The sequence below is a fragment of the Pteropus medius genome, unplaced genomic scaffold (assembly GCF_902729225.1).
Source record: "Pteropus medius unplaced genomic scaffold, Ma_sr-lr_union100, whole genome shotgun sequence".
Classification (NCBI taxonomy): domain Eukaryota; kingdom Metazoa; phylum Chordata; class Mammalia; order Chiroptera; family Pteropodidae; genus Pteropus; species Pteropus medius.
In genome coordinates, this window is record NW_024344240.1 from 11,335,574 (window position 1) to 11,360,287 (window position 24,714).

General features: G+C 33.3%; 1 protein-coding gene across 4 annotated transcripts in view; it reads left to right on the plus strand.

The window, feature by feature from the left end:
- TMTC2 (transmembrane O-mannosyltransferase targeting cadherins 2) overlaps positions 1-24,714 on the plus strand; it is a 346,015-nt gene that overhangs the window by 200,980 nt on the left and 120,321 nt on the right. For all 4 annotated transcript variants that reach the window (XM_039868970.1, XM_039868969.1, XM_039868971.1 and 1 more), the window contains one exon: positions 435-549. In XM_039868970.1, the coding sequence (XP_039724904.1) occupies positions 435-549 (115 nt within the window). The remainder of the gene's footprint in view (positions 1-434; positions 550-24,714) is intronic.

Below are 24,714 nucleotides of genomic sequence, written 5' to 3' on the forward strand. Positions count from 1 at the left end.
TATCCCCAGTTCTATGTCATTTATCAGTTTTTAAAATATTTGAATGAAATCTTTGTTTATTTTAAGATCCTTTCTTACAGTTTCTGGTTGAGTTAAGTATACACTAATTTCAGGCCATGAAGACCCCTACTGAAATTTGAAAGACCCTGAGGTCTTTGTTGGTGATCTTAAGATAACATTGTTCTTGTCCTTACGATGAACTCTATATGATATCAGCTTTGAGACATAATAATTACTTTAAATTTTTTTTAGGCTTTGGTTTTATTTAATCGCCTGGTTTGATGAAATGTTAGAGGATAAAGGAAATAAATTTTCTTCCTTAAAAATGTTTTATGAAGGTTTTCTCTCCCTGTGGGACTTCCTGATGGCTCGATACTATGTCGTGTATAATTGAATTGACTCTCAGCCTCAATACTTCTTTCTCTTCTTGGCAGCGTGGGGTAACCTTGGAAATGTTCTAAAGAGCCAGAGCAAAGTTTCTGAAGCTGAAAGCGCCTATAGAAATGCTTTGTACTACCGGAGCAACATGGCCGACATGCTTTATAATTTGTGAGTATGCAATTGCTTTCTCTCATTTGGTTCATCTTTGAAGCCTGTGGTGAGAGGGACTATTGATTTAATTGCTGGAAATGGTGATGACGATAGATCTTTTTCTGAAATATTCTTCTCATATATCATGCCTCAGAGACTAGTAGATGGTTAGTATTTGTGATTTCTTTGTTTTGGGCCTCATCATCTATATTCATGTGTATTGATGTGGCATGGCTGAATTTTTTTGAAGTACTATGCCATGTAATATAAAATGGTTTAACTGCTTTTAGGTTTTTTGTTTTTTTTTTTTTTTTAAGTTTGTTCCATTAATACTTAGGTGGTTTATAAACTAAGCCTGCTATGTGTGATACTTTATGTAATTGATATCTTGATATTAATAATAGATTTTGTCCTCTGTTAAAAATCGTTTGTGTCCAAGGATATATAGAACATGTATTAAACCTGGGGATTTAGTGAATAAGATGATGGCTCTCCAAAGGTACTAATAATTAGGTAGAGATAATCAAATAATTTAGAGTATTTGCATATGTTGGATTATAAAAACCCGTAGGGGAAAAATTGGTTCTGTTCTCTGAATGAACAACCCTAGGGAGTACAATGAGATGTGAGTAGATAAATATAAATTAACTGAAATCCATTTTTTTGTCTCATATCTATGACATTCTTTTGTTTGTAAGTAATAGAAACCTAAAATAAACTTGCTTAAACATCAAAAATATTTTATTAACTCCCATAACTGAAAAATTCCTGGGATTGACTAGATATGGCACAGTTAGATCTAGGTGCTTTATTAGGTTGTAAGAATTTATCTTCATTTTGTGGCTCTGGTTTCCTCTGGTTTCATTTCATTCTCTGTGGAACTCTCTATATATCAGTGGGAAAGATGATTCCTGCAGTTATAAATATAACATCCTGACTTCTCACTCTCAGAAGGAATTGTCTTGGTGTCTCTATTAATTCTGAAAAAAGGTCTCTTGACTGACCTTCTTGGGGTCTCTTGACTGACTTTGTTGGGGTCATCTCTTGGATGAAACACTGGACAATGGGTCAGAGGTTGTAAGACACCTCTATTGACAATGCCACCAAGGTTGGAATGGAGAACCAATTCCCTGTAGAAAGAGACCACACAAAATAAGGTGTCTACTGCTTATGTTTAGTAAATGCTATGTAATAATGATAGTATCAAACTAATCTGTCAACTTTAATTTTTAGTATGTTTTTATGCCATGGTTACAGCTAAATCTTTTGTACTAGTTAAATCTGAAAGCACAGATATAAAAAATGAAATAAAAATAAAACAGAAAAAGATTTTTAGATATTTAAGGGAAAGCAGACAGGATGAGCTCAGATAAATTTCCTGTTCATATATTTACCTTGTTTTTAAACTCCTAAACTTTAATACTGGGATCTCAGTTTCATGGCCTGTGGTCTAGATTAGGTGAGCATGTGTTTTGTATTGATCTACACAGTTTAATTTTCTCTTTTTCACCTGAATGCCTTCAGATGGAGCACATTCACTCCAGTTTGCACAGCTCTTAAAGCTCACTCTCTGCTGTGCTTCATGCTTCACCAAAGATGTTACCATCTTTTCTCTGAAAATGATGAGTTTGCATCTTTGTTTTTCACTTGAATGAACACATCTAGATATTCTTACAAAAGCTTTTCCACATATCCTCTTCATTTAAATAATGTGATGTAACTATATTATTCTTGATTAATAGAATTTTTATTTCATGAGAAAAAACTTATCAGTTTGATAAATATATACAAATATTCTTTTATTTTTATTATTATTATTATTATTTTCACATCTGAAAGTAATGCTATCAAAGGAGCCTCTTGCCATGCAATATGGGATGCAAATTTTCTTCTAGAGCCCATTTTTCATACATTTTGGAAGAGAAAGTAAGCTAAATGACCAACATCTCTTTGCTGAACTTGTTTTTCTCTTATCCACAGTTACTTACCTCTTGTTGATACCTGTTGGGCAAGGATTGTCCAGGCTTACCCTTTGCTGAGAAGATAACTTTATTCAATTAGACAAATTCAATTTACATGGAATCTAAAAGCTGTATCTTATAAAACTTCCTGTCCAGATACATATATAAACCATGAAAGTATATATACAGACCTCCCCAAACTCTAGTGAAAATCCTTGCTGGAGAAGTGATTATTAACAAGATCAGTTTTTTTTTTCCTAATTACAGGAAAATCAGATATATCATAAATGCCATATATAGCTCCAAAATATTTTTACTAATATGACAGGTTTTTAAACTATGTTTAACTGTTAGCTCAAATGGAGAGACTTAAATCCCACAAGAAATGTTGGAAATAATTTCAGTGTATTAGATTATGTAACCCATGTGGTTAACAGAATTTTGATATTCAATAATTATTTTTCAAAATAGGGAAGTTTTTATTTAATTGAAATATCAATAAAATACACCCAAATAGATTTTGTATAACTCTTAATATTTTAAAAATATCTGGCATCACATGTCCTTAGGAACAAACTTTTCTATTTACTTACATAGGTAGGAAAAAAACAAGTTTTCTCATAGATAATTTAGAGAATATTTGACAAATAAAAAATTTTCCTTTTGAAACGTAGATACTATTTCCATTACACAGTTCTCTCTCTGATATACAGAAATTGCTCTTTGTTCTATTTAATATCCTGAAAGAAAAAGTATTTGCTTTATTTAGTCTTACCAATGAGTAAACTTGATAATGTTCCTTTGTGGTACTAGCAGGTTTTAATCACCTTTCATATCATCGATTATAATTATATTTCTTAAAGATCTTTTTATGGCCAAAGCCTGAAACTAATGAACATATTTATATTAGTTACATGAAATACTCATATTCATTAATAAATTTTGGAAGCTTTGGGGAATCATAAACTTCCGTTAGGTCCTCTACTTAACTTTAAATTAGGAATCTGGGTTTTCTTTTTTTTTAAACTCATTCAGCATTCAAAAAACTACAGCTTTGTTAATTATTAAAATTTTTCATATTGTTTGAAATTTTTATTAGGGAAATAATGTAGAGCTATACATAATTATGTAACTTCAAAACAGTAATTACTAAAGTGAGATATACCACTAATGACCAGCCACAGTATGACTCTAGGAGTTCAGAGATAATCATTAAATTAATCCCTGAATATTCATTTTTATGTTTAAATTTAAAAAAAATATGACTAGCACATTTAAATAACACATTTAAATATTGTTCTAAGCGAGGATAGAGAAAAAAATTATTTTGAAAAATATTAAGTAAGCAATAGTATTAGATGATATATGGTTATATTCAAAACTGGGGAACATTGCCTTATAAAAGTTTTAAACTTTAAGGACAGTTTTTTGCAGGATTAATATCAAGTTATACATGAGAGGTGTAAAAATGGTAATATTAACTTTATAAAATGATGGAATAATATTTATTTTTTTCTTGATAACAATTACTTAACTAATATGTACCAAGCACTGTTCTTAGTTCTTTACAAATGTTATCACAGTTTGTCTTCAAACGAAGCCTACAAAATGAGGAAAACGAAACTCAGAGATAATTTGTCTAAGTTTACACAAATAGTAAAGTAGCCCGTATTTGAACTTAAGAGTTTTCAGTCTATATTCCTTTTGAGCCATATTTCTGCAGTATTTCTACAGAAATAAACCAAGGATGTGGAAAAAACCCTCAATAAATATCTTTCAAATTCAGACAAAAGATTCAATTGAAATCACTGTTAGATATAGAAATAAAATACTTGGAATGAAATCTAATATAAAGTACAAATTAATTTTTTTATTTTAGTTACCGAGTTTAATGAACTCATGTTGTAGAATTTTATTAGAAAGAATATCAGTGGGTTTGTACTACTGAGCTAAGAGTTATTTTCAAGAAGAAATTGCTGCAGAAAGTGTTTTTAATTGCCTAAATCCATTAATTATAATATTATTTTGATATCATTTCAATCCAAGCTTACAGATAATAGTCATATGTGAAAGTTAAAACAGTACTTAATTTTACTCTTAATAACAATAGATGTAGTGAACTTATTTCACAGCCTATAGTCACCTTTTAATTCATATTGCCAAATTTGTTAAAATCTAATACTTCACATGAGTAACTTTTTTTAAGATCAAATTTAATAGGTCTACATTATGATGTTGTTATTTTTATTTTCAAGTGTAGTATATTTTCACAGGCAAAACATATAGGCTATCGCTCAGCGATTTACACTGTTTTACAAATAATGTGGTCAACTTTCAACCTTTTAACTGCACGACTCACTGCCATCTGAAAAATAATTGATTTCTAGGCTGAAAATTCTCAGTAGATGTTCTTTCACTGCTATTATAGATTTGTCCCAGTCAGTATGTTCCAAATGTTATTTAAATAGGTAAATCAATAAAATATTGACTATTTTATTAAGCAATAGATTTTAGAATATAGATAATAAATATAATATGATTTAATCAATTCTTGATTATTTTACATAACAGAGGGGCTCATTTCTGTAGATAATAGAGATCTTGCCACCTTAAGTTAGTTGTCATTATTGTTCCATGTCATAAGAATAAGTAATCATCCAATCTGAGAAGCTAGGAAAAAGGAGCAATAAATAAACTAATAAATTTATTGGAAGCAAAAAGAAAGAAAATGTTAATAAAGTAGACTATAGAAAAGCAATGGGAAGTAATGAACAAATTTAAGAGCTTATTCGTTAAAAGATCAATGATTTCTGGACAAATAATATAGGACAAAATAGAAAAATCTCAAATATACAACACTGAGAATTAGAAAGGGGCTACGAATACACACACACACATTTATACACACATAAATATATATAAACTTAAAATAGCAAATGTTAGTTATATATATGAAAATCTTATATATGTAAAATCTATATATCTATGCTTTTCTGGGAATATATAAATGGCCAACATTGGCACAAGAAGAGGGTGGCAATTTGGATAAAAAAAAAATCTTGGGAAAATTCGAAACCACATTAAAGAATTTTCTCCACAAGAAACCAAGTTTAAGGCATTTATGAGTTTTATCAAATCTTTGATGAAGTGATATTTCTTACGCTAGTTACACTTTTCATTTATTTTTGTGAAGTTAGGTAAAACTGACAGCAAAATGTCTATGTTTAACACCAAAAAACAAAAAATAACAATAACAACAACAAAAAATCTCCAAAAACCCAGAAAACAAAACAAAAAGCAAACAAGCAAAGACAAAATTACAGAACCATGACAGGCCAATTGGACTTATTAATATAAATGTTGACATCTTTTAAAATTAATATAGTGGATGCAGCAGCATATTAACGATTAAAACACCACTATCATATGACATTTATTTTTAGATTTATGGTAGGGTATTCAATATTAATTTTAATTAGTATATTCTTTTAATTTAAGAAGTCAGAAGAAGAAAAGAATATCACCTCTAGAAATGCCAAGAAAGCTTTTGATCAACATCTGCCTCAGAGAACAAGACATAAATAAACCAGTGATAAATAAATACTTCTGTAACATAAAGAATATCTGTCTAAAGTCAATATTGAAGCACAGAGGTCATTATCATTCTTATTCAGCTTGTGGAGGTAGTGGCAATTTCTTATTGATCATTGTATCTTCCCATACTTAGAAGAGTGTAACTATATTTGTTGATTTTATAAATGAATTATGAAATCCATATCAGAGCAGAGAAGATTCAATTTGTCAATATAGGTGATAAGATTAATAATGGGTATTAGATAACCATGTTCTTTGAATTGCATTAAGTATAATCATTATCACTAAACAGGTTCAGGTTTTAAAGAGCCTTTTTGGAGTAGACATCTAAAGTTGCATTTTCTTGCAATTTCAGAAACAAATACATTCGTATTAAGGTTGGCTCATGTAGTAGTTTCCTAGGGCTGCCATAACAAAGTGCCATAAACTGGGTGGCTTAAAACAATAAAAAATAATGGTGTCACAGTTCTGGAGGCTAGCAGTCTGAAATCAAGATGTTTAGAGGATCAGGCTCCCTCTGAAACCTGTAGGGAAATTCTTCCTTGCCTCTTCCTATGGTTTTCTGGCATTCTGTGGAGTTCCTTGGTCTGCAGATGCATAACTGACCTCTACCTTTGTTATCACATGACATTTTCCCTGTCTTTCCATCTTCACATAAAGCTCCCAGTCATATTGGATTAGGGGCTCATCCTTGTTAATTTGACGTTTTACATCTTCAGTGACCCTGTTTCATAAAAAGTCGTATTCTCAAGTACTGGGGGTTAGGATTTCAACATCTTTTTGGAGAGACACAACTTAACCAATAACAGCTGCCTATTGGGAGCTTCAGTTTAAGAGAGATAGAGCCCAGATAGTGGTTTTTAATCAGGGAGCGGGTTAGATAAAGACTCTTTTATGAAGCTAAAATGTTGCATAGAATTTCAACAAGTTTATGTATCTCATGAAGTCAAGAACTCTGCCTTAGGAGGAAGTAAATTAGGAGGATAGAGCAGTGAGGGAAATGTCAGGTGCAGAGTTGTACCCAAAGATCCAGTTCTAATGAGAGATTTATTTGTTCATTCAGGACCAGGTTTTGAAAACTCTTGATAGGCTAAAAGAATCAAAGAATGGAAGTGGTGTTACCTGACATGGAGCTGAGCCATTTTTTAAGCTCTGTTAAAAACTGTCAAGAGAAGCCTGTGAGAAGTGAAGATTGGTGAAAATGAAGGAGAAAGTAACCCTTTGCCAAATGACGTGAGTTCAGGACAGGATTTCCCCCCAAGTTCCCTGGAAGTGTGTGTATGTGTAGGTGTGTGTCTTTTAAGAATGGAAGGAGATGTCCAGGGGATACTAGGTAAACAGATTGGTCTCTCAAAATAGAGAATTCAGGAGAGGGTTATCAAACAGGAATGCTTAGAAGTGCTTGGCATGTCTGAGATGAGTGAATAGAACCGAGAGATTTTGGAGGAATTCCACTGACTTAGACTCTGGATACACAATTCCTGGAATGAGGTGGGGCAGCTTGTGGATACCTACTTGTTCACATGGCAAGACCGTTTCGAACTGGTTGTTCCTAATTCTTAGATTTTATATTTTCAAAATATGCTTGATTGTTGTTACTGTTGCTCTGTTATATATCTGATTTGTAGGTGAAGATCTTTTCATGGAATTTTCCCGAGTATGTCATATTCTTATTTGCTGGAGACCTGTGCACATACTTGTTTTATCTGTAGCATTTTCCACCATTTTCTCCCTTTCTGACCTCTTTCCACTCTACTCCTCATTCTTTCTGCCTGTTACTGCCTAAGCATCCTTTATATTTCAGCTCAAATCTCATTCTGGGAAGATTTCTCAATACCGCTCCTATTTTCACAGTGAGAAGATAGTTACCTCTCTCAAATCTCACCAGAGCAATTAATACTTGACTCTTTTTAGTCTGAATCATAGTAATATTTGTGATACCGTATTCTCCTTAATTACAGCATAATTTCTTTAGAGCCAGGGAAGGCTGAGGTAACATTCTATCCCAAATGCCAGGCGCATGGGCTTCAAATGACGTATATGTGATTAATAAGCTAATGAATGTGTTACATTATGGATATATCAATTAATAAAGTAATGGGTGAACTATTAAACTGATAAATGACTTGATTAATAAACCAATGAATAAGCTAATAATGAAAATTAAAAAAAACAATTAAAGTTTATTGGCCTACAGTTCCAAGTCCTGTCTATTTTACCTAGCTGATCTATTTCTTTACCAGCTTATATTATTAGCCATGTTCATATATCTGACTCTTCATATTGATTTATTCTATAACTTTTTTCCATTGAAAATCATCCAAAAAGTTAAGAGTAGTAAAATTCCCTCACAGTGACCATGGTAATTATATACATACTAATGTGGAGTAAAGATTCTGGAATATATCATCTAGTGTCAAGGCTTGAGTTTTATTTCTATTTCTCTCACCAGACCCTGGAAATATTTTTATTAAAAATATTGAAAACAAACTTTTTTCAGAATCACTAAGAAAATAATGGCTATGTTAGTTAACTGGACAATTGTTAGTTAACTGGACAATAGCTAAAGGAGGTTTCAATAAAGCAAGTGCTGATTATTTTCATTTATTAATCAGAATAAAATTAAATAATAAAGAATGAAGTATATAATTCTATTCATTTATTAAATATGAGACCCTTTCAAATCCTATTTGAGATATAAGTGGCTATAGAATTGACCTCTGTTCATAGAAACATATTTAAATTTGCCTTTCAGTAATTTTCAATTCTAATTTGAAGACTTATTGTAATATTAAACATCTGTACAGGCTCAGAATATAAGTCTAGCCTTTACTGAGAGTAAAAATTACTGATTATTTAAAACTAGGGCAAATTAACCATGCTTAATGATTTCATCAACCATATATGCATTTGTGCATATAAATTCTTGAATATATTTTAGCATTAAATTATCTATTCTTGAGTTTTGGGCATGATATACTAAATTCAAGAAATTTGGCCAAGTTTGTCTTGACAAGATGACAGAATAGATTAGGTAAGATAATTATTATCTAATGACCTAGACGTCTGCAGGATGGTAAAGAGAAAGTCAGAAATGATTTTATGGAGAAGCTACATATAGAATACATCCAGGTCAATCTGAATAAAAGAAAGCACAAGATGAAACATTTTCTACTGTAGGTTTTATGATGTTAAGCACCATCTGTGATTATTAGTTAAAATTACAAATTTTATGTAACATGAAAGCTCAGCTTATAGCATTCAGTAGTACAGTAAATTTCTGGTTTGAGGGAAGAAACTGGATCTGTTCAGGTGCCTGGTACTTAGTTGCCTGGTATAATCAGTCTCAGAGAGACCTACTTATATATCAAAAACACAGAGAAGGATGAGGAAAAACCCAGTGTGCTGCTGTTTTCATGGGATTTCCCTCACTATATTGTCACAGGTACTAGGAAGACTTCAAGTCCAGTCAAGTCTGTATGGGAATCCCAGGTTGTTTGGTGAGCATACTATCCATGTATTGGAAACATTCAATTTATAAGAACCTCACACCAAAGAATAGTAGATGATTTAATTTATAATAACTCTGGTCTGACAGTCTGATTCTATGAAATCCCTTGGATGGAGTTCCTCCTCCCCTGGAAAGTGCTGGAATAAGTACTTTTGGCATTTTCCTCTGTGAATCCCCATTTACAGAGCTTTCAAGTCCCATTACCTGCTCCTCCATGCATGCTTTTACATTTTGTACTCAGTTGTTGTGTTAGTATAGTCAGACAAAATACATTATATATCTGCTAGTTTTGGAGCCATCTTCTTTCCGCAACTCATTTTGTACACCTGTTCTCTGATTCACTGAGAGCTGAATTTATAGTTTAGCCCTCAAGGTGAAATCTCTTTTCTTGTGATTCTAAACTCCATGATTCCTATAACACTTATGTCGTTTATCACTAGTTTTTATACATTTATGAGATGACCGCTTATAAAGTTTGATTAATACTGATTTTATCTTCAGAGTACATTTATAGATAAGAGCATAGTTGTAAATTCATCTGTTAGAAATAAAGAAAATTGTTTAATTTTAGCTATGTAAGTTTTAAATAACTATTGGGCTTCTGCTAGGCAACTGGAATGTGTTTCTACAGCTTGTGAGAGCATTCTGAGATAGAGAGTGTAGATTTTGGAGTTGTAATTGTCTAAGTAGGTCAATGAAAACTGTAAATTGTATGTGTGTGTGTGTAAGAACCATGGATGGAGTCCTGGGGAATACCTATATTTAAAGAACTTGTTAGAGAAAGTGGACCATAATGTATGCTCAAGGAGGATGAAATAAGACTGGAGTGTTAAGTGTCATTGAAGCTAATGGATAGACAAGATGGTAAGGAGGGAGAAAATGGACAAAAGACCATGTAGTATAATTTCTGTGGTGCTTTTATGTCTTCCCCCTACATACACACACACAAAATAGTGGCATCGATCATGGGTCTAGAAACTTGGAAATATTATTCATTTCTTCTGAATGTAGTAGAGAACTGCATTTTGCCTTTATAAAGCTATAGGATATCCCAGAGAATAATTTTATCCTATGCAATGCATGGACACAATAACCAAAGAACTGAAACTCATACTAGATCCTCGGGGGCTGGGGATATAAATTATTTATTCTTTGTTTTTAGCACATAATGAAGTCCTTGACACCTCCTTGGTACTCAACAAAGCTTTTGAATACAATTTAATTAAACAACTTATTATTTCATACTCATTTCTTTTACAGCAATGGAAACTACACATCATAGTACTGGTGTCTAGGATTGCCTGCTAACAAACTGTTAAACCATGCCTTCCCGACCCTAACCCAAAGTAAAGTTGGAGGAAATCAGAATCCTTTTAGAATTTGGAGCCTAGCGAGAGAGATTACATCATTCCTATACTTGCTTGTATCATAGGTTTTCTATTGCAAATGTAGTTTTAAAATGCGACTGCATGGGTCATGCTTTTTCATGTAGAAATATTCTTTTAAAATTAACTGTGTAGAGAGGGTTAAACTATTTTCTAAGTTGTAAAAATGATGAAAGGCATTTTTCTGAAATCTCATTAAAATGGCCTTTAATTTTATAGTCATTTTCATCCAGAGCTGTAAGTATACATGAGTCCATGATTTAGAAAGTTCATAAAAGAAGTTTATAAAGAAATTCATAATCATATCCTGTCTTAGTGCCTTTTGTTTGGTTTAACTTTAAAACTGATTGAAAGTTGCTTAAATGGCTAGAAGAATTTTTTTTGTTCCTAAAATTATGCTCATGTGAAAAGTATAGACTCATATAAAGCCAAGTTTCAAGTAAATTAATTCATTTTACTCAGAAGGAGGTTTTGCATTATGGGAAAAAAAAGTATCTCTTTTCTTCGGCTTCTGAAGAAAAATGAACAGATGTAATTTTGTTATTTGTGTAGTTCCAATCAGTCCTCTGCAGATTTCCAATTACTGTGACTTAAGAATTATTTTCTAGACACACCAGGAAATATACTAATATTATCTTCCATTTATTTCAATTTTTTTCTCTTATACAAAACCTATCTATGATTTGCCTATATAATGGAGAAGTTGCTTAAAGTATAATTGAAGTTTAAGGACATCTGGATATTAAGATGATGAATTTTAAAGATTAATATCTTATCATTTGCTTATTTTTGTTTTAATGATTGTGTGTGTACGTGTATCCTCTGTGTATTGCCTGTTTGAAGTAGAAATCTTTGCAAAAATCTCTAAATTTCGAAGACCAGATTTAGGGATGAGTACAAGCATGGGATATAAAATGTATACTTACTCCCTTGAAATTTAGGATTGGAGAAGAGAGTGCAACCTTAATCAAAATCAACAACCGATAGGGAAGAAAGACAAGTGAATTGGTCAATTTTTAGGCCCTGGTCTAAAAATAAGAAAGAAAAGAAAAGAAAGAGGGAGAGAGGGAGGACGGAGAGAGAAAGAGAAGAGAGAAGAGGGGAGGGGAGGAGAGGAGAGGGAAGGGAAAGAGAGGAGAGGAGAGAGAGAGAGAAAAAGCATTCAGGCCTAACAATTTTCTCTGGGACAAGGCCAGTACCTTTATAAAACATAAGGGTGGAGTGACTGGAAGAGAGAATAAAACCAAGTGCTGCTGAATCACCAAATTTCTTCATTTGGCATGTCAATCCCCAATCTTCCATTATTCTATCCATTTCTTTTGGCTCCTCTCCAGCTCTTTTTTTCCTATCTCCAGCCTTAGGCACCAGTTTGCCTCCTGATAACATTTCTAGGACTGGAAAGTGATGATTACCATCATGAATAGATCCTTGCTGTCTTTGACCCCTCTATTGAGTGAAGAGTCATCCCTTCTGAGCACCAAAATTAAACCTATAAAGGCAGTTTTAGGAAAATTGTTTTAAATGATGTTTTCCTTCTATTCTACAAGTTCTTCAGTATTAGCCTTTGAATGACTAGTTTCTAGGCTGCAGTATCTATTCCAAAGAAAAAAGACGCTCACATTTATTTTTTGAACTCATCTTGCTTAAGTTAGAAACTGCTTGTATGAACTAACACCTATTCCTGCTAGTTTATGAGATATGTGATTCCTTTTCCCCTTTCATAATTTATTGCTTCAACAGCAGATTTTAGTTAGAGCACTGCTGCTAAGGGACAAAGAAAACACCCACTTTGTTGAACATTTATGTTTAAAGTGAGTACATTGCACTAAATCATGATATGCCCATGGGAACATCTCTAACCCAAATTATTACCATCTATGATGGAATCAGGCTCTGAAGCTTCTTTTTTTCTTCTTCTTCTTCTTGTTATTCTTTTTTTTTTTTTGTAATATTTTTTGAGTGTGTTGATTCCTGTGGAATTTACAAACATCCCCCTACCCCTCGCTGCCTGAATAAATATATTTAAGCTAGATTTTCTTGCTATGGACTTCCACAGTGCAATACACTGTATTATGATACCCTGCACGCAGTTTTGTTACTGCTTTTTAAATTATTTCTCCTTTCTGCTAGTCATTAAATCTCTATAATGGCACTTCTAAAATATATTTTGAATGAATGAATGAATGAATGAACAAATCAACAGTCTAATTGCATTGACTTTCACTGAGTAGGTCAGGCTTTGGCCTGTGTCTGTATCTTAGTTTTGGGGTTCCTCCACAGTGCTTGCACACCATCCAACTAGTAAGTGTTTCTCCTTCAAGAAATTACATGATATTTAGTCATCCACGTTGGATAGTCCTTGTAAATAGAGAATAAATAGCAGATTTCTATTTTGGTTTAAAGTTAAGTCATTGATTCTTAATGCCTTTAATTTTGGCTTAGGTGTTTTTTAGTTCTTAATTGTATTTGTTTTAAATCATAATATTATGTTATAGGATGAAGGAAGTATTTGAAAGAGATTTGACTATGATCCTAGAAAATAAATATAGGCTTACCAGAATAGCATTTGTTTTCATGGGGAGGGAGGAAGAAGAAAAACTATTATTATTTTTTTTTAAATGAACTCTGTAGCACCTTTGCACCATAGAGGCTGCTTCGTGAAATATTTAAGAACATGAGCTTGGGTATTAAACTGACTTGGAATCAAATTTCCCATGTATTGGTCCTATGGTAGACCTTGGTCAAATTGCTTAATCCTTATTTCTCATCTGCAAAATTGGATTATGATATCTTCTAATGTTGTAGAATGCCTAGAAACTTGATATAATTATACAATAAGAAAAAATAAAAAGTTCGTTAGTTGTTAATTTTATTCCGTTTTTAATTATTCACAGGCTATGTCTTTGTGAGAATATACCTATACTCACTGGTAAACATTTTCATGAAGAAGAGTAGGTCTTGAGTACAGGAGTAACCCAAGGAAACCCCTTTCTTTACAAGTTGACTCCAGAGAAATGAACCAACTAAAAACATATATGTTTTGATATTGACTAATATAGAGTATTGACTTATTCAATTATGAAGGTTGAGAAGCCCCGCAATCTGCCCTCTGCAAGCTGGAGACCCAGGAAGGCTGGTCATGTTGTTTGAAGGCCTGAGAGCCTGGAGTAAATTCCAGTCTGAGTCTGGAGGCCTGAGAACCAGGAGGTCTCAGGGTAGAAGATCAGTGTTCCAGTTAAAGCAGAGACAAAGCTAATCCTTCTTTTCTCTCTTTTGATCTATTCAGATCAAATCAGATGACACTCCCCACATTGGGAAGGCAATCTGCTTTACTCAGTCTGCTGAATAAAATGCTAATCTCTTCTAGAAACATCCTCACAGACACACTTAGAAATAATGTTTAACCAGATATCTTGGCATCCTATGATCCAGTGAGGTTGACACATAAAATTAACTATCATACAAGCGTATTGGTTATGATGTGTATTTATTTCTTACCGAAGTTGATTGGCATTAGAGGCTGTAGTTTATCTACATTTGAAGCAGATGCAAGATGTTTATATATTGAAGTGGGCATGTATAAATAAAGAAAGAGAGAAGGAAAATTTGTTGGTATGTATAATGAAGAAGCACTGGGTATATGAACCAGAAAAAGAGGGCAATTTTTAATTCTTGAACTGAGAACAGGCACATATTCCCGATGTATCGATGCGAAGACACTGTTATTTGAAGCCTGGCAGCTCTGAATTTGAATCTTATCTTGAGACTTGTCAGCTGTGTTATCGTGAACAAATTGTTTAACCCTCCCCGTGATGTTTTTATATCTCTAAATTAAAACGGCAATGATATTTTATACTGCTAATCATCAGGATGAAAAGAAATAATATGGAAAATACTATACTGAAGGCATCTAGTACTAAGTGTCTTTCTTCCTATTAAATACTGTTTTTTAACTAGGAAAGTATATTCGCACCTATTATTATTTTATGACATGTAATTGTATATTCAGAAGACAGGTATAAAGTGAATTATGCATATATTAATATATAATATAGTTCTGTGAATCCCAGATCCAATGATAATTAGCTACATGGATTTATTTAAGTTGACTAGCCATTCTGATTTTGGGGCTTCTCATTTGTAAAATGGAGATTATACCTTTATAGACTTATTCTGAGAATTACATGAGATAATAATCGGGAAGCCTCTTATTCTGGACCTGTCACAGAAAAGAAATGGACTTATATAGGAGAGAAAGGCTTATTTACATGTCATAGTCTAAGTTCTAACTCAGGAGAGGTATCTTTGTATGAATGGTCCATTTAATTGAGGCTTCATATAGTTTGAAGATATGGTAATATAATGAGAATATCTCTCTTTCTTTAGACCCTAACCAAAAAGTAATTTTTTTAGAAAAGCTTCAACTTGTTCATTTTCCACTAATTAATTAATTAAGTTTTTGGTAATGCCTTTGAAATATTTAAAAAATCATTTTGATTGGATGCCTATTGCTTCATATTTGACAGGTTAAAATAAAAAAAAAATCTTTATGAAATAAGATGCATTATTCTACTTTATTTAGTTTTCAAAATCTAAACAAAAGCCAATTTAGAGCAAATAAACCAGTCTTCTTCAAAAGAAAGATACCAAAGAGGAGACTTAACTGAGTTTTCTGAAACCTGCTTGGCGCTTAGAAGTGACACATTGTGAAACAGGTTGTAGCTTTGGGGAGCCGTGTAATAGAATCATGTGTGCGCATCTGTTACTTCATGTCACATGGGTACTGTCTTCTTCTCCATCTCCATTTTTGTTTATCTTCATGTAATAACAGTACAGAGCAGGAAAAACAACTTGCTCATTATTGTTGTCAGCAGAATTTAACTTTTTCAAGAAGGGACATCTTTTTATTTTGTTCACAGTACATATGATATATGATAATTATGTATAATAACATAACAGTAGTTTAAAATAAGTATCCAGTTATATTATGCTTTATTTGTAGCACAAATAAATTATTCTAATAATTTGAGGTTATGTGTTTTAACCAAAAAGTTAACCATTTACATTTACTTCCTCTATTAGTGCTTTCCTACCCATAGCCATCTTTGTAAAAATGTAATTTTTGCCTTTTAAATTGAAATAGTTTACTTAAAAAAAGAAAAGAGAAAGTTAAATATATAATTTGAGGAAAAAATATGAGTAGAAAAATATGAGTAGACTTTGTCCTTAAATACAAAGTCTATTATCCTAGAGTGACCTGAAAGTCACAGAAGTGCCTGGTAAGACCAGAAAATATATATAACTTTGTCTCTGGTATCTCCCTTGGAGCTCAAATTCAATCACTTATATCTCATTGAATCTTTTTCTGAGATGAAAATCCTACCTATTTCTGTTTCACTTGATAAATCCTGTGAGTTTCTTTCTTTTTAGTTATTTGGGGGTTGAGAGGATTAATTAAATGTGTTTTTTTTATAAAAAAGTACTACTGATGTCATTACTCTTTTGAGCAAACTGATAAGTGACCATTCTCATGTCTAGGAGCTTAATTTAACAATTCCAATTTCATGCACCCATTGTGCTCTTAAATTACATAAATTTAATTAAATACTTTAATTGCAATTTTTATACTTGGAAGTTGTCTAGTTATCACTCAAAACCAGACAACTCATACTTTGTATTCATTCAAATGTAATTAAAAGAAGTTTTCCTTAAAATCCTCTGTGAGAGTCATACTTGATGTTACTGATTTTATGGCCTTATTTACTTTAAAACAAAACAATGCATGTGACATTTTATCAGTTAGGAAGAGATTGGTTTGCAAATGATAGGAAACCCGAAATAACTTTGGTTTAAACTAGTTACAATTGTAATTTCTGCTTTGAAAAAGTAAGTCCAGAGATGTGCAGTCCCAGTGTTGTAGGATAGTTTCAAGAGAGACTCAGTTTTCTGGGCTCCTTTTAGTTTAATATCTTCCATCCTCAGAACAGGACTTCTACTTATAGCCAGTAAAACAGAGGAAGGATAAGAGAAAACATGCTCCCTTCTCTTTAAGGACATCTCCGAAAGGTGCACAGGCCACTGTGCTTTCATTTCATTGGACAGAGTTTAATCACATGAGTAAACTTGGCTGCCTGATTGATCATGGTTCTTTTTGTGTGTTCAGGGGCTAGTGCATGTTAGGCACTTAATTTCTGAGCTCTTGTGTCACTCAAAAACTTAAGATTACTACAGTTGACTTAAGTAGTAGTAACATTTTATTTACAGCGTTTGTTTTTAAAAAGAACTGAGAATTTGATTCCATTTACTACTAGTATAGTCACTTAAGATTTTTGCCTGTTATCTATTTTATCAAGTAAGATTTGGGGGCATTTATGTGTTATGAGTATGGCATTCTATTAATTATTACCGCTGCCATAATAGAGATTAAAGATTTATTTTTCCAATTGTCTTGTTATAAACATAGCATAAAACTAAGTATGAATCTTGGAAAAAAAAAAAAGAAATGCAATTGTATTGCCATTTAACAGATGATATAAAATCTCATTATTTGAGTCATTAGCTAAATCAGCCAGTTTGATAAGGAACTTTAGATTAATGCAAAGTTCAAATATGACTCCAACCAATTTTAATTAATTTCAGTTGTAAAATTTCAAATGCATAAATACCTTAGGAAAAAATCGAACATCTAAAATGCATAATATTTTATCTCTGAGGGGGAAAAATTCTTACTTTTAAAGTACCTACATATATTAAACAAAACAAAATTCAAAGAAGGTCTCAATTTAAGATGAACATGATAGTTTTGTTGGTAATTGGGCCTTAGGGGTTATAAATTTCTTTGTGAACCATTGCCTGCAAGCATTGTTATCTGACTTATTTTGATCATTAAGTATTTTTGCCCAGGGAGTAGCCAAATGATTTATTCTCAATAATGTAACCTTAATTTTAAATTGTCTTAGCTTTTCAATTTCCAAAGTGCTTCTTATATATAGATAGTCATTTAATTTCCATGAAGCCTATTGCTGTTGCTATTGGTAGATTAAAATACTGTCATCCTCTGTAACTTTGATCGATCTGGAACTCCATTCCCTGTATTCTTTACTTCTCTAGGAAGTACACCTAGCCTGTCACCTTGGGAAGGTGTACCTTTTGTGGATTTTCAAAATCTCTTATGCTTTATTTACACTGTATTGTGATTCTTTGCTTGTCTGTTTTCATGTGAAACAGTTCATTCAAAACATATTTATTCAGGCACCGGGGCTAGAAAATAGTGCCGATGCTGGCAGCAGTGATGAATCCTAGGAGATACTGGCTGCTTCCTGGCTCCGAGGAGCAGCTGCTGCTGGTGGCCTCTTTGCAGATGTATTTCTGTCATCAAACAGTGGTACATCTGAAGGCACGAGGAAAGCTCAGCCATCAGTGTGTCCAAATACCAGCTGATTATCTTAAGACATGGAGAGGGTGCTTGGATTAAAGAGAATCGTTTTCATAGCTGGGTGGATCAGAAACTTAACATTGCAGGAATGGAGGAATCTCAGAACCTTAAGAAGCAACTGAAAGCCCTAAACATCGAGGTTGATCTCATATTCACATCCATCCTTAATCGGTCCATCCACACAGCCTGGTTGATCCTGGAAGAGCAGGGACAGGAGCGGGTTCTGTGGAAAGCTCCTGATGTCTGAATGAGTGTCTCTATGGAGGCTTGCTAGGTTTCTATAGGAAGGAAATGTCTTTGAATCATAGTGAAGAGCAAGTGAAGCTCCGTAGAAGCAGCTACAATGTGATCGCCCACCCATTGAGGAGTCTCATTCTTACTTCCCCGAAACCTACAATGACCGAAGCTGTAAAGTGTGTAATGTTGCTGTGGATCATGTGTCACAGTCTGAAAACTTACAGGATGTTCTGGAGAGAATTCTTCCCTTTTGGGATGAAAGTCTTGTTCCTGAAGTATTAAGTGCAAAACCATTCTGGTATCTGCTCATGGAAATAGCAATAGGGTGCTCCTGAAACATCTGGTATCTCAGATGAAGACATTATCATCATTGCTCTTCCTGCTTCCAACTCCTAGAACTGAATGAGAACCTCCATGCTATTGGGCCTCACCAATTCCTGAGTGACCAACAGCCTATCCAAGCAGCCTTTCAGAAAGCAGAGGATCAAGGGAAAGTAGAAGAAGCTGAAAAACCCAAGTGCTGGCTAGGAATAGCTGCAAAAAGGAGTGGCATGCAATTACAGGTGCTTATCTCCCTCTCAATCTCTCACTCTCCCAGCTCATTTCTTGATTTTTTCTTATTTTCCCAGATCTATGCTGTGGGTTAAAGTTTTTATAGGTAACTAGGTAACTTATGTTGGCCCAGATAAAGACTTTAGGATGCCTGAGTGCTTATGTCATAAGCCTTATGGATTAGCTCTCTTGCTAGCCTTCTTTGAATTAGTGACTAAACTAGTAACCAGGGACTTACTCAATGTCATGAGTTTCTGAGATGGGAGAATAACAAGTGGAGGTAAAGTTTTAAGTTATTCTTCATTCAGTAAATCATTGTTGAGTCACCACTGACAGGTACTACTTACTCCAATAAGTAGTTCACTCATATTTAGTAAGACTTTCTGGGATGATAGGAAAGGATGTTAGATAATATACTTAAGTATTTATTACAAATCTCTTCCTCTAGGAAAAAGGATGCTTTGATAGGTAGGATGAGAGGCCCATTAAACGTGAAAGCCATGGAGGGGTTCCTTCAAGGCAGCCAACAACAAACAAGGCCCTTTGCCTTGTCCCTAGTCCAGAGGCATCCTTCGTTAGACACTTAGTGGAATTGCTCTGGCTGCTACAATTAGCAGCACATAGATAACTGTAGCAGTTTGTGTTCTCTTCTAGGTTTGTTTTTGTTTTGAATTATAATCCTTGGGTACTTAAAATTGTTTTAAAAATAAAGTTCTGTGACCAAACTAACTCTCTCTCTCTCTCTCTCTCTCTCTCTCTCGAGTTTTCTCAGTGTTTACATGTTGTAGTGGTGCCACATGTTATGCGTTAATGAAACCAAGAAAAGAAAACAACCTACTATCTTTTAGTGTTTCAATAGTTTTAGAGGTGCATAACTCTGTAAACCATATCCTGTTTCCTCTGCGTTCCGTGTAGATGTCAGCTCAGTTACTAGAGTACCTATTGAAAAGAACACTTTACATCTGCTGATGTACTTTATTAATATCAACTTTTGAATATCTCAGATTTCAGTCATTTTTAAAGCCCTTTGTTAGAACCTGAGGCAAAAGATAGCTTGAAAATTTGTATGTTCAACAGTTCTATATAGAGGACAATATTATTACAGAGAGACACAGATTTGTTCAGGTGTTCTAACGGTAGGCAAGGGTATGTTTTTTTTCTTTTTAATTTTTTAAAAAATTCATTTTTGATGAAAACAGAAATGATGATAGGTTAGATTTTTAATGAAAATAATTTAATCTCTGGAGTTTGCTTTCTTAAATTTTTTATTCTTTACATAGTTCTTGTATGTGATTGGCAGGGACATGAGAATCTTATTTTCTGAAGAAATGTCTTGCGGTTAGTACATATAAAAATGCTAAATATGATTTTTTAACCTCAGCACTACTGACATTTAGAACAAGATAATTCTTTGCTTTGAGGGGGCTATCTCGTGTCTTCTGACGTGTTATATATTTAGTGGCATCCCTTGCCTCTACCCGCTAGATGCCAGTAGCATCCAGCCAGTTGTGACAACCAAAAATGTCTTTGGACATTGCTCAAAATCCCTGGCTGGGGCGCAGGGAGAGGGGTGGTGGTGCAAAATTACCCCTGATTGAGAAGCACTGTGCTGAATAATCGTGCCCCTTCTGTCTCTGTCAATATTTAGAATCAGCTAGGTATTTCTACGTCTATATACATTTACTGTTTGAATTAAACTCTGTCCAATCCACTGTTACTGGGTTTGACTGGGTTTTCATTTATAAAGTATCTAGATTATTATGATTTTAAAATTATGGCATTTTTAGACAAAAGCAGAGTTGTTAGGGGAGATTAGGTAAAGATGGGCAAAATTTTCACAGGGAAAGATATTCTATATACTCAGTGGTAATTACTATAACCTATGATTAAAATCAGATAAAAAAGCTGAAAGGATTTAAGGGAGGGCCTTTTGTTGTTTTTTCTTAAAGTGAAGTGGCCTTCTAAAATTTAAATGTTAAGGTGAATAGTATTTTTTATAACCAGGTGTGATTTCTTCCTTTGACTAAAACAAGTATTTATTATTTCAATTTTATCTATCTATCTATCAGTCATCTCTCTATCTAAATTTATATTTTTCACTGGCTACTTAATTTCAGTGACTTGTTCTGAAACATAAATTATTAGAGGGGAAATATAAGAAGTAAAATATTTTCTTCTATTAAAAATACTATAATATATCCACCTATACACACAGATATATAAAAGTAACCCTATCATATATTTAGAGATTGGTAATGTTTTTTTTTTTTTAATTTTGCCCTCAAAAGATACATTAATGGCATATTAATGGCCAGTTTCCTTATTCGAAAGGTGAGTTAAAATAATAAGAATAAATTATTTCCCATTAGATTCTGACTTGATGGTATATTAAAATGTGTGTTTGTTTTTACTATACATAGAAACCAGAAGATTATATTGTCATGATCAGCATGTAAATAAAATGTGCCCTCAATTTAAAATAGTCATGGAAAAGCCTTTGGTATGAGTTGTCTATTAAAATATAAATCGCACTTATAATAATCAGAGTGCTGAGTTTGAATTGTAGCATACTTCTTACTAGTTGTGTGACCTTTGGTTTATTGCTGAGCTTTTTCTTGCCTGAGGTTCATCATCTATACAATGGGGCTAGTAATGATAACCTACCTCATAAGATTATTGTGAAGTATAAATAAGTTAATATATGTAAAGTAGTAGACACATAGTAAGTGCTGAATAAATTTAGCTGTTATTATTATTATTACCATAACTATTATGATGTGAAGGGTTTATATCCCTCTATCATATCTTCAGTAAAATAAAGAATGGGTTCTATAAATGTGAGAAGAAACTAACAGAAGTTTGATTGTTATAGTGCTAGAATTGACCCAAATTCATCGTGACCTCCCAAAATGGCATTTGATTCCTTTTCAGAGCATCAGTGCAAGTTAGTGTTATACAAAATCTGGAGAGTTTTAGAGTAAAATGAAATATAATCTAGTATGTATGTATCTGGAATTGAATTATTTTATCTTCTCCCTTTTTCTTCTAGGAAGAGCATGAGATTTAGTATCAGCGAAACTGTTCCAATCCTGGCTTTGCCTCTTATTAACCATAAAACCTAGAGCTAGTTGGCAAATTCTCTGTGGACTTCTCTTTCTCTCCGTGTAACTTGAGCCTGATGATAACACTTTTTATTGCTGGCTAACTGCAGCTTACTTTCAAGCTTCTGGCAATGTCACTTTGACTTTGTGAACCTTTCCCTGTCCATTCCTGATTTGGAGTGGTGTTGATCCTCTGTCCTCTATCATAGTAATTTTCCACACTATTTATTTTCTTTCTTGTTTCTTCCAGTAGAATGTGCATCACAGGAAGTGCATCTCTGTCTTGTTCACATTTGCAGCATGCATACTAGGGCATAGTTGATGCTTAATTAAATCCTTAGCCATGAGAAATCAGTCACAATAGCCATCTCAGTTGGTTAGATTCACTCTATTGCTAACTTTTTTCAGATGATACAGAAGATGATACTCTAATTTACACAGCAACATTATATATAATTCTGGAGACTTGCTTCCTGCATCTCTCTGTGACTAGATTGCTCAAAAGAATAAGGCGGAATGGACAGGATTGTCTAAGTGTGGTTATCATGCTATTTATCATTTTCTCTTCTTGTATATTTTATGAATTGGAAAATGACAGAAATGTAATACATCAGCATTGGGGCACCCAAGAGGCTGAATACATCAGTTTTCAAGGTTCATGGGCTTTAGGCGCATTGTCAAAAATATGTGCTCATCTCTTCATATTCTTTCTGTCTAGCCTAACAGCATATTTGTCCTTTAGAAATATAATTATATGGCGACTAGTTAGTGGGCTATTGCAGTTATTTAGATGACGGGAAAGATAAAAAGGGCTCTGGCAGAGCCATAAAGTTGAACCTTGAGGGGCAGAATAGTCTTAGAAAATAAGAATTGGTAGGCTTTGGAGACTTTATAAAACATGGAATTGTGAGGATAAGTGAAAAGTCAGGAGTGATAACCAGTTTTCTGATTTAGCGACTGGAGTGAATAATGGTGCTGACTGTTGAGGATTTTTTTTTTCTTTTTTATTTGTTTCATTATCTATTTATTTTATTTTATTTTATTTTTATTTATTTTATTATTTTATGTGAGGCAACCCTTGGTTGACCTCACAGATTGCAAGGACCTTGTCACCTTACAATCCCTTATTTTTTATTGTTTACACCTATAGCACCTGGTCTTCCTAGGTGGTCTCCTATCCAAGTACTAACCAGGCCTGACCCTTCTTAGCTTCCGAGATCAGATGGGATTGGGCTTGTTTAGGGTGGCACTATTTATTTTTGAGTGGGAAATATTGTTTTCAATTTTTGGATGTATTGATTTTGAAATCCCAGTGAGCACCTGGATTGACATGGCTCAATAAACTATTGAAAATCGATCTTAATGTCAGGAGAGTACAGTCAGCCTATGAGCTACATGTAAGCATGACATCGTACAGTGACAAGATATATACGAAAAGGAAAAAGTCTTGTGAAACACCAGCTTCTCTTAAAGGAATACATAAATGAAGAGACATTTTCTTCATTCTCTGTAGGTTATTCCCAGGGATAGAAGAGAACTAGGGAAGACTTGTTTTCCAGAAGCCAAGGAAATACAGTTTCAGGACAGAAGATGAGTTCAGTAGTCATAAGTGTTACAGTCAAGTGTGTGGTTCACATACACATACTATTTTTAAGATTTGATAAATAGTAGAAGTGTTATTATGACATTTCTGTGGAATTCTGGGAAAGAGCCTAAACTGGATTTAAGGATAAATGGACTTTAAGTCATTGGATGTATACACTGGAGATCATTCTTAAAAGAAATCTGGCTTCGAAGGGAAGAGTAATAATAAGCATTAGTCAGAGGTAGTTCAGGAATGAATAAAGGTTGTATGGATTTTCTTTTCCACTTTATGTTAACAGGCACATGAACATGCTCGTAGTCTTAAGGGAAAAGAAACTGTAATAGATAAAGAGTTTGAAGATAATGGGTAAAGAGGAGTTCATGGAAGGATTTTAATTCCCCAAAAGGGTAGAAAGAACAGAATTAAATATCTGGACGGCATTTTTCCTCTAGTGTCATTAGCCTTGTATTAAAGGAAAAGCACCTCTTTATCTTAATCTCGAAGGAAAGTGATGAAGACAAGTTTGTAGATGTTTCTAAAATGAGATAATGTAAATGAGCTTTAACATGAAAGCATTGTGTCAATAAAATTATTATGAAGAATATTATTCCTTTTTTGAAAAGTCTGTGAGTATTCTTTATCAGTTTTACTTTTAAAGGCAATTGAACATTTTCACTAACTCTTTTTTCACTAACTCTTGAGTACTGCAGGAAGCTTTGTTCTTTTGTCCCAGCAACTGAAAATATACTTAACAGCAAAGCATATCAATTTCATGATCAAATTATTTCTTACTCAAGATTTTTAATGAAAATGTACATTTGT